This window comes from Sturnira hondurensis, unplaced genomic scaffold (genome assembly GCF_014824575.4).
Source record: "Sturnira hondurensis isolate 20B ecotype Veracruz unplaced genomic scaffold, ASM1482457v3 Scaffold0006849, whole genome shotgun sequence".
Taxonomy (NCBI): domain Eukaryota; kingdom Metazoa; phylum Chordata; class Mammalia; order Chiroptera; family Phyllostomidae; genus Sturnira; species Sturnira hondurensis.
Window position 1 is genome coordinate 2,204,214 of NW_028079480.1, and position 10,879 is coordinate 2,215,092.

The 10,879-nt window shown below is 58.1% G+C and overlaps 1 protein-coding gene across 1 annotated transcript in view; it reads left to right on the forward strand.

Moving 5' to 3' along the window:
- Nucleotides 1-10,879, forward strand: part of SLIT1 (slit guidance ligand 1) — a 152,122-nt gene that overhangs the window by 138,774 nt on the left and 2,469 nt on the right. The window contains exons 27-36 of the mRNA XM_037050831.1: nt 975-1,099; nt 1,340-1,437; nt 4,364-4,503; nt 4,687-4,780; nt 6,077-6,214; nt 7,482-7,719; nt 8,194-8,324; nt 8,770-8,924; nt 10,016-10,304; nt 10,620-10,831. Coding sequence (XP_036906726.1) covers nt 975-1,099; nt 1,340-1,437; nt 4,364-4,503; nt 4,687-4,780; nt 6,077-6,214; nt 7,482-7,719; nt 8,194-8,324; nt 8,770-8,924; nt 10,016-10,304; nt 10,620-10,831 — 1,620 coding nt within the window. The remainder of the gene's footprint in view (nt 1-974; nt 1,100-1,339; nt 1,438-4,363; nt 4,504-4,686; nt 4,781-6,076; nt 6,215-7,481; nt 7,720-8,193; nt 8,325-8,769; nt 8,925-10,015; nt 10,305-10,619; nt 10,832-10,879) is intronic.

Genomic DNA, 10,879 nt, shown 5'->3' on the forward strand with positions numbered 1-10,879 from the left:
GAGCACACCAGTGGTCGTGGGCCACGGTCCCTGCCCTCTGCAAGCCCACAGAGCTCCATGGGAAATGAAAGTGACAGCCACAGGTTAACAAGGAGGCACGGGCCACCCTGCGTGCAGGATGCTGTCACGGGGGTAACAGTGCCGAGGGCCCGACCTGGGGCTCTGCTCTCAGCTGTTGGGAGCAAGCCGATCTGTATTGGAACGTTTGCTCAGGATTTATTTAATTGGGTGGTGTTGGTACTAGTGAAATCCGCCCCCACTTTTTATTGAAACGTAGTATGCATAACAGAATAGGACACAGATCGGAAGCGAATGATCATAAATCTTCACACACTGAGCCCACACAGGTGACCAGCACCTGGACCAGAGGCAGAATCCTGCTTATTCCTGGGAAGGCCTCTTGCCCTTCCTTCCAGTGATTTCGGGGAAAGTGTTTCTGTTTCGGTTCATGCTCACACCTGTGAGCAAGCAGAACGGACACTTCCAGCTTCCAGAAGGAGTCCACGTGGAAGCTGAGGCAGCTGCTGCTCTCGCCATTGACCCGTGTGGGTCCCTCATAGGAGGGGCCCCGAGGGCCTGGCTGCCAGCTCCTCGTCCACCTCCAAGTTCAGGGCAGGGCGACCATGGAGTCCTGGAGGGCCGGAGAGGGTCATCTGTGTAGCTGGAGGTGATGGGAAAGGCTTCTTCCTGCTTTGGCCTTGAGAGAAACAACTTAAAGGCACATGGCCCTTTTCTCCTAACTGTGGCCTCCTCACAGCTGTGTGTCATCCCTGCTGAGGTGGCCACCTTTGATGTTCTGTTAGCAGGTGACAGGGCTGGAGGTAGTTGCCTCAGAAGGAAAGGTCAGACCCAGGAAAGGTCACCCGACTTTTCGGGTGAGCTCTTTTAGTCCTTACAGCCCCTCGGGGTGTAAGGATGCCCTTACCCCTGCCCTCCCGATACTGACACCTGCCCTCCCTGCCGCTTTGCCCCAGGCCCCCCCACTCTGGCTGTCCAGGCCAAATGTGATCCCTGCTTGTCCAGCCCGTGCCGGAACCAGGGCAGCTGCCACAATGACCCCCTTGAAGCGTACAGGTGTACCTGCCCCGGCGGCTACAAGGTGAGTGAGTGGAGGCTGAGGCGGTGCAGGAGGGCTGCCTGTGCCGCAGGCAGGGCTGGGTCTGTCTTGCTCCCCACTCTTCCCTGGGTGCCCCAGAACAGTTCTGCTCCTGCTCCCGAGCTGGCGCCGGAGCTGATGAAAGTACAAGTAACTCGGGACAGGCGGGGGGTTGGCCATCTCTGCTGGCTCTCCCCAGCCCCTGGGTCCCCCTGGGGTCCCCACTGCTGACTTTCTCCCCAGGGCCGAGACTGCGAGGTGTCCCTGGACAGCTGTGCCAGTGGCCCCTGTGAAAACGGCGGGACCTGCCATGCCCAGGAGGGTGAGGGTGCCAGCTTCACGTGAGTTGCCTGGAGGGGCTGGATCCTGGTGGGCGGGGTGCTGATGGGGCCCAGCACCCAAGGGTCCGTGCCCTCCTCCTCCAGATGGGGTAGCCAGCATCGCCCCACCCCAAGGCCCCGTGCTCTGGGAGGAGATAGAGGGTGGGCTCAGGGGGAGCAAATTCTCACTGGGAACCGGCCCACGCCCACCAGGCCAGCCGCTGCCCAGAGGAGGTGACAGCAGGTGATCAGAGTCACGTCCACCAGTGGGGGGCTGGCGCTGGGAACCCAGCTGCCTGCTCCCGTCTCTGCTCCAGGCCTCTCTCGGCTCTTGCCAGGTGCCAGAACGGTCTTTTGATGGCACCGAGAATCCAAGGCCAAGGGCATATGCAGTGGCAGTGCCGAGGGGCAGTGTGGGGCATTTTAAACCCCTATGATCTCTGCTACCCCAAGGCGTCTAATAGCCAAAGTCAAGCATCTGCTGTAGCACCGCTGTTGCCTGGAGGCAGCGCCCTCGGCCTCCTCCTTCCAGTTGAGCCCCACCCCCCAGGCCCCCTGGAGAGGCAGGAGCTAGTTCTGGGTGTGCCCTCCCGAGTCTCCCTCCAAAAAGTGCCCCTGCCGTCGTCTCCTGGCTCCACACAGGCAAGGCAGTGCCCCAGCCTCTCCCAGGGCTGACATCACAGGCAAGCACCCCTACACTGACCTGCTTCCCCCAGGACCCCTCACCAAACACCCCAATTCCCAGAGCTCTTCTGGACCCAGAGTTTTTCTGAAGAATACTGTGTATTTAGTTGCTGAAAATGAACGGCTGGCCGAACAAATTGGCTCTGTATCTACTGGCAGAAATAGCCAAACCTGTCTCCCTGAACCCAAATTACCAGGTGTAAAGAGAAAAACAATAAATGGCCTCTCAGCTCACTGTTGCCTTGGCAACGGCACCCTTTCCATTGGCTCTGTCCTCTGGGCTTGGGCGGCAGCTCCTCACAGCACCCCCCCTCGTTCCCTGGACTCCTGAGAGGGGCTGAGAGGACACCCCCAGACACTCCCCCAGGCACAGAGGGGTGCAGCTGGGGTACAGATTGGAGGCTGTTGGTGGGCTCTGTAGGTAGAAAGGGGGTGCCTCTGAGTTACCCCTCAACCCTGAGGCTCTCAGGGGCCTTTTTGGAAAGGCAAGACTGATCCCCTCATCCTGCTCAAAACCCTGTTTTATGTCCCCCCTCTGCACGGGGGACAATCAAGCCCTGGACCTGCCTCACCATAGTGGCCTTCAACTTCACGCTGCTTTGCTCACTTACTGCCCCCCCCCCCAACCGACCAAGTTTTAAAACTACACACACCCTCACATATTCTTGGAGTGCCTGCTAAAATTTTTCATTGTAAGTTTAGTTTTTTTGTTGCAAACAAGGCCATTTTCAGAATATCGTAAATGTTAACATTTAAAAATAAAACTAACACTCATTGATCTCCAGCGGAATCCTAATAGCACAGCAATTTGGTGCCTTTAAAAAATTACACAGATAAGCTGCTCTTTTGCAGTTTAACTGTTTACCTCATTCTTTTTGCTTCTAGAAGTGTATTTTTACTTTACTCTCCATGCCTCCTCCCATGTTCCTTCTCATGTCATCTGTTTTTACGCTGGGGACACATTTCTGGAGCAGCCTGTCGTATTTCTCCACCACCAACATGGGTGCCTTAGTGTAAATGTAAGGTTCCCATTATCTCTTGTGACTGTAAGCCTCTGTTTAAAGGTTCCTTTTGCTTTGAGTTATCATTACAATGATCAATAATAAACAGTTGGGCAAACCAACATGGCTGTATTACAAAATTTGATTGATAGTCATTACACTTTAAAGTAGGGATTTATTACACACATGTCCGAATGAGCCGGAGCTGTGTGCACACACACGTGCACACGACTCGTGTGTGTGTGGCTGGACGTGCTGAGAGTTTTCCGCAAACACAGCAGGGAAGAGCAGAAGCGGTTTTGCCGTAGCTGCGTCCCTCGAGTCTGCGAAGCCCCTCGGAGTCCGTCTGCCAAAAACCCCGAGTGATGTCATCAGAAATTATTTTTAGCGCTCCGTCAGCTGACAGGTCCATGAGGACTTCCTCCAGTTACTCTTCACACACGGACGGGAAGCCTGGGGACTTGCAAAAGCCACTTGTTCACTCACTTTCGAAACATCAATATTCCTAGTTGTCCCCTTTCCGAGGAGCCCTGCGGTCTCGGGCCGCTGGCTGGCCGGGCAGCTGTGTGCGTGCCTCTGTGGAGGCCCGGGCAGGTCAGCCCAGGGAAGGGTTCCTGCAGAGCTGGAAGACCTGGAGGTCACCTCAGACCTCTCTGACCCACATGCTCCCCCAAACCCAGGTGCCCCAGGGAAAGGTGTGCCTGGCTGAAGAGGCACTGATTCCCAGGGCTCCCCACAGCCTGCTCCAGCCCTGTTCTGCCCCCCGTCCCTGGAGCCTGTGCTCCCACAGACCTGAACTGTTTGTGTGAGGAGGACCTCCCCCCAGAGGACTGAATGTGGGGTCTTCTCTGGGCTGTACCCATGCCTCTGGTCCCACTGCCTTCCCTCCCATTCCTGCACTCCCCTGTCAGGGCCCCTGACTACTCATTGTCTCCTTGGAGAAGCCTGCCCTGACCACTCCCCCCAGGGAGGAGCTAGGCGTCCTCTGCCCCTTTGTTCACACCCCCCAGCCTCAGTGTCACACTGTACCAATACCCTCCGCCTCTCCCCTGGTTGCCTGTCTCCTCATCACCCTCCCCCACCTCGGACTGTGAGTCCCACAAGTGCAGGGCTGGTCTTGTCCACCTCTAACGCCCAGGATGCAGTGAGGCCCCGGCCTGGAGTAGGGACTGAAACTCTGGGACAATGATATTGACCAGTGGCCCCAGGCTGCTGCTTCGGCCATGGGCCTACGTACCTCTCCCTCCTCCCCGGCCCCACAGGTGCTCCTGTCCAGCTGGCTTTGAGGGACCGACCTGCGGGGTGAACACAGACGACTGTGTGGAGCACACGTGTGCCAATGGGGGCATCTGTGTGGACGGCGTGGGCAACTACACGTGCCGGTGCCCCCTGCAGTATGCAGGTACGTGGGGTGTGAGTGTCTGTGGGGAGCTGAGGGCCAGCATGCGTGGCCTGAGCCCCATTCCCATGGGCAGCAGGGTTGGGGCCCCGCCTCAGTGTCTGCGGGAGGTTTCTGCTGGGCCGCCTGCTGGGCGGAGCTCAGGGGGACAGCCTCTCTCCTGCCTCTCCCTTCTTCTTTCCCCAGGAAGGGACTGTGAGCAGCTAGTCGACTTCTGCTTGCCGGATTTGAACCCGTGTCAGCACGAGGCCCAGTGCGTGGGCACCCCAGATGGGCCCAGGTCAGTGTTGCCCGTCTCCAGGGCCAGGGAAGGGCAGGGGCTGCCAAGCTGCCTCCCTGTCACCTCGCCTGTCAAGTAGGCTTGGTCTCAGCCACACTGGGTCCCTGTGAGTCAGTGTGGGGTGTAGTTACGGGGACAGCTTTGCTGCCAGCATGACCCTGAATGGATGGCTGTACCACTCTGAGCCTCAGCTTTCTCATCTGCAAACTGGACTCACCAGAAGCTTCCTCCTGGGGTGGCTGTGAGGATCGGACGAGCAGATGCGTGGGAAGCACTTAGCTCCATGTCTGACATCTGATAAATGCTCCACGAATAGCTCTTATCATTCTGGATTCACAAGTCCTCACCTAGTTACAAAGTCCACAAAACTGAAAACCAAAAGTCAGTTTGATAGCAAAATCGGATCTGGCCCGAATGTATTTGGTAAGAAAGGCTGACTGTCACATGGTACGGGGCTACGTACAGTGCCCCTCCGTCCGCATGGTGTGAGTGGTGCTGATTTCACCACAGAACTGTGGACGCGTGGGACTGAGGGGCTGCCCCAGCCCCCCGGCCTGGTACCTGACACACCATTGTAAGCTCTGCACTCACTGCCTTTTCAAGATCTGAAGATTCTCAGTTCCACAACCTACCTGGCCTTGGGAGTTTTGGAAAAGGGGTCCTTGACTATAGCTGCCATTGCTGTTACTGGCATGTATGGAGAGCTCTGTCACCTGAAGACTGTGTGGGGTGAAGGTCATGGGGTTTTAAGGCGTTGCTCCCACCTGCAGTTTCGCAAACAGTGTGCCTGAGTGGGGGTGGCGGAGTGCGCCCTCTATCTGTAGCCCAAAGTGGGTTTTCAGGTGAGTGGTGAGGCTCAGTGTGGACAGGGAAGGTGGAGGCTGGCCTGGAGTCAGGCACTGGCTGAGGGCTGGGCACTAGCCCTGCCGGGGCCAGGAGGCTGGGGAAGAGGGGCTCGGGAGCCGCAGGAGTCAGGGCCGTGTGCTGGACAGCAGCTCGGCATGCCTGGAAGGGGCAGCAGTCTGGCTCTGGGTGTGCTTGGTGGTGGGTCTGGGTCCCCGATCTCCTCCTGCTGCTAGGTGCTCGCCCTCCCAACCCAGAGCCTGCAACCCACACAAGCTCTCTTCTGCCTTATAAAAGGGTTCCAGGACAGATGGGGGGCATCTTTATATCCAGGGCTGTTTATATCCTGGCAACTGACCCCCTAGACCCACAGGGCCTGGAGGTTCTCTGCCACACACAGAGAACCCACAGGCCCCTGGCTGGCTGGCTGACTGCCCCCTCGCCCACCTCCAGGTGTGAGTGCACACCAGGCTATGCAGGCGACAACTGCAGTGAGAACCTGGATGACTGCAGGGCTCACCACTGCCAGAACGGGGCCCAGTGCGTCGACGAAGTGAATGGCTACTCCTGCCTCTGTGCCGAGGGCTACAGGTGAGGGCCCTGAGCATGCCACGGGGGGCTGACCCCTCCTGGCCACCAGCCTGGATGCTGGTGGGGGCCCCCAGACATGGTTGGGAGGGAGAGTACGGGTGAGGCCTGGTTGTGGGGTCCTGGGGTTGAAGCCTGGCTGTGTCCGCCCAGCTGTGTGGCCTTGGGAAAGTCACTGAACCACCCAGAACGGTGGAGGCCCCAACCTCTTCAGTGGAGGGAGTGGGAGGTGCATACGGATCAGTGGGTAGAGCCCCATCACGTAACTATACCCACTCATGAAACCTCTGAGGACACACCAGGAAGATCGTTGACCTTTGCACCTTGGCTCCTCTGGGAGAGGAAGGCACTTGCCCTCCTTCGGCTGCCCACCTCCCATGATCTGCTTGGGTGCTTTTTTTAAAAAACAGTTTTAATGAGATATAATTCATGTGCCATACAGTTCACCTGGTTGAAATGTATAATTCGTGGCTTTGGTATAGTCCCAGAGCTGTGCCTTCACTACCACAATCAGTTTCAGAACATCTTCTTTACTCCAGAAAGAAGCTCAGCACCTCCTATCTGTCACCCCGAACCCCTCCATCCCCGCGCTCGGCAACCGGTGATCTACGAGTACCTGGGGGTGTAGGTCTGCTTATTCTGGGGGTCTCATATAAGCGGAGTGTGCAGTCTGCGGTCCTCTGCGACTGGCTCTCCCTTGGCGTCGTGTTTGTGAGGGTCGCCATGTGCCGGAAGGCATCAGTGTCGTTCATTTTTATGGCTGAGTGACAGCCCATTGCACGAAGACACCGCACCGGGTCGTCCATTCATCCACTGACGGACATCTGGGGTGTCGCAGCAGGGATCACAGCGCCCTGCTGGTGGCGATGGCCCCTCTTTAATTCTTCACTTCAGTAATTTGAGTCTTTTCCCTATTATGCTTGTGTTTTAATTCTCAGTTTTCTTTTCTGTAAAAGGAGACACGAGCAGTGAGTGACCTGTGAACTTTAATGTACACACAATCACCTGGCCTGTTGCCAAAAAGCAGAGGCAGCAGGTTTTCCATTTCTGACAAGTACCCAGGTGACCCTGGTTCTGCTGGTCCAGGAACCGTCCCAGTTTCTCACCACCCTCTGGCTCTTAGTTTTCTCAGGAAAAGGGTTCATTAGGAGTATCTTCTGTTGCCTTAAGGATCCAGTTTCCCGAAATGTTTAGTGAGTTTCCCTCCAGGGGAAGGTGCCCCCTTGCCCCTGTGCCCTGCCCTGTCTGACCCGTGTCCTTTCCCTCTCAGTGGGAAGCTCTGTGAGATGCCTCCCCGGCCGCCTGCCCCCAGGAACCCCTGCGAGGGGATGGCATGCCAGAACGGGGCCAACTGTGTGGACCAGGGCAGCCGGGCCGTGTGCCAGTGCCTCCCGGGCTTTGGCGGCCCCGAGTGTGAGAAGCTGCTCAGCGTTGACTTCGTGGATCGGGACACTTACCTGCAGTTCACTGACCTGCAGAACTGGCCTCGGGCCAACATCACACTCCAGGTGTGTGCCCAGGGCACTGGTCACAGAGGGGAGTCAGACAGTGACTGGCCTCAGGTCAGAGCATCAAGACTCATCCCTGCCCAAAACACTGGGGAGATTTGGGTATGGGTGTCAGCCTCTCAGTCTGAACCAGTTTAAGCCAATTGGAAAGGCTGTTGAGTCACAGAACCAATCTCACAGAAGAGTGAGGGGAGGTGGTCTCCTGGGTGACTGGATCCAGAAAACCACACTTAGCAGGGTCCTCTCCCACCACCTCTTGTCTCAACTACTCCTTAGCTTCAGCTTCCAGTGCTGCCTGCGCACAGGTTTCTTACATGTGGCCGAGCTCAGCCAGGGTGAACTCTGAGCTTACATCTTTAACCAAGAGTCCTTGCAATCTCTCTTTCAATCGTGGGTCGGCCCCTCTGCTCCACCCCCAGCCTGTGCTGCTGCTGCGTGGGGTGGGGTTGCAGAGAAAGTGCCCTTGCCCATCAGGTCTCCACGGCAGAGGACAATGGGATCCTGCTGTACAACGGGGACAATGACCACATCGCAGTGGAGCTGTATCAGGGCCATGTGCGTGTCAGCTACGACCCTGGCAGCTACCCCAGCTCTGCCATCTACAGGTAGGGCTGCCTCACGCCCCCTAGTCTCTCTCAGAGGCCTCCTGTGCCCAAAGCAGCTCGTTATTGGGACCACCAGAACCTGGGCTGCCCAAGTGGAAGGGTGTTAGAACCACTGAGTGCAGCCCAACTTGGGTCCAAGGCTCTGTGAGTTCCGGACAGTGGGCTCATCCTTCCGCCTCCCCCCACTGCTTCACAGGGGCTCCTGAGCGGGGAGGGGGAGACGGATGGGGTTTAGAATCCCTGCCCCAGACTCCTCAGCTCTCCCCAGGGCAGCAGGAGAGACTAGACCGCTGCAGGCCACCGAGTCACCACAGTCTCTTCCCTGAGAGATGTGGTCCCCTGGGAAGCAGCTGCTGGACCAGTGGCCTTTCTGGGGAAGTGTCCAGGTGGGGATGGGTCACTCTGAAGCTCATTGTCTGGGGTGGGGCACCCTATCTTCTTCCAGTGCTGAGACGATCAATGATGGGCAGTTCCACACTGTTGAGTTGGTCACCTTTGACCAGATGGTGAATCTCTCCATCGATGGTGGAAGTCCCATGACCATGGACAACTTTGGCAAACACTACACACTAAACAGTGAGGCCCCCCTTTATGTGGGAGGTGAGGACCTGCTCCGCCCCGGGCCCCTTCATCAGGTGATGCTCTCCCGTCTGAGAGCTGGTGCCTGGGGCTCTGGACTTGGGGGGGCGGGGTGGGCATTCAGGGAGGAAGGGGCAGGTCCCAGTGAATGGCCAAGCTGCTGGTGGATTGTTCTCCCCTGCCAGCAGCCAGGCTGCTGTCTGCCCCGCCCAGACTTACGGGGCCAAGTGCCTGAGCTGGCACCGAGGCCTGGCCTGGGAGGTGAGGTGAGTGGCCAGCTAGCTGGGATTTTCCCCGTTGTCTTCTATCTTTCCTCTTGGCTTTGGGCCGGAAGGGGCTTGCCAGTTCTTTAGGGTCCATTCCCAGTCTTGGGACCCTCAGAGGCCCAGAGCCGCCGCAGGAGGCTGGGCACTGAGACCCTGCATAGCTGAGGACTGCCCAGCTGGCCTTAATAGGTGTTGTAGCTAAATGGCCTTGTCCACGATCTGTGGACAATTACAAAACCAGACGAGCAGGTTCCCGGATGCAGCCAGGCCGTCTCAGTGCTGTGGAGGGCCTGGCCTAGGCATGGGGCTGGTGTGAGGGGTGGAGAACCCAGGCTTTCACCCCAGCTCTGCTGCTGACTAATTGTGCAGTTTTGGGCAAGTCACTGAGCACTGAGCATCTGATGGAGTTTAGCAACTCCTACCTCGGAGGGTTGCTGCAAAGTGGGGGCGCCAAAAGCAGGTAACAAAGTACCATACACCTGAGTTCTAGGCCCCAGTCCTTTGCTGCTCCTGGGGTCTGTGGGAGGTAAAAACAGGGGTTCCAGAGGAAAGGAAGGAGCCCTGGGCAAGGGTACCTAGACTCAGGCACCTGGAGCTTCAGTTGTCAGCTGGCTGCTGCCAGGGCTGGCACCCTGGCCTCTGATTACAGGGAAAGCAGCTTTTCCATTTCTTCTGGGGAAGGAGCCTGGACCCTCCAAGGTGGCGGGGACCTTGGCCCAGGTTGGCAGAGACAGGGCAGAGGCCAAGGGCAAGAGGGAACACTGTGGAGATGCCCCACAGACCTCAGTGGTAGTTGCCAGGCACCATCCAAGCCTGACTCAGCTCTGCCCCCTCCCTCCACCCCAGGGATGCCAGTGGACGTGAACTCGGCCGCCTTCCGCCTGTGGCAGATACTCAATGGCAGCAGCTTCCACGGTTGCATCCGAAATCTGTACATCAACAACGAGCTGCAGGACTTCACCAAGACACGGATGAAGCCGGGCGTGGTACCAGGCTGCGAGCCCTGCCGGAAGCTCTACTGCTTGCATGGCATCTGCCAGCCCAACGCCAGCCCAGGGCCTGTGTGCCACTGCGAGGCTGGCTGGGGCGGCCTGCACTGCGACCAGCCAGCCGATGGTCCCTGTCACGGCCACAAGTGAGCCCCGACCCCTGCCTCCCTTGTGGGTTCCTTTCCCTTCCTTGGAAGTTCCCGTTTCCTGTGGTGAGGAAGGGCAGCACTTTTAAATCCCCAAACTGGAACATGTGGCCTAACACGGTTTTTCATTCTGGTTTTCAATTTTCCCTGGCAGGGAAGTCCCTAGGGGCAGACCCAGACACCCTTTGCTCCGTGTTTCAATCCTGCAAACAGGATCCCAGCCCATGACGCCAAGGACGGGGGTGTGGGTGTCCCGGGTGGGCCTCGGATCGGCTCTGGCCCATCCTCACGGCGTTTTTCCTCTGTCCCCTCCAGGTGTGTCCACGGGAAGTGCGTGCCCCTCGATGCTCTTTCCTACAGCTGCCAGTGCCAGGACGGGTACTCGGGGGCCCTGTGCAACCAGGCCAGGGCGCCCGCAGAGCCGTGCGGGGGCCTGCGGTGCCTGCATGGCCACTGTCAGGCCTTGGCCACCAAGGGGGCACACTGTGTGTGTGACCCTGGCTTTTCGGGCGAGCTTTGTGAGCAAGGTCAGGGCCCCCCCTCCTGATGTGCCCTCTCCAGGGTCCCTCCCCACC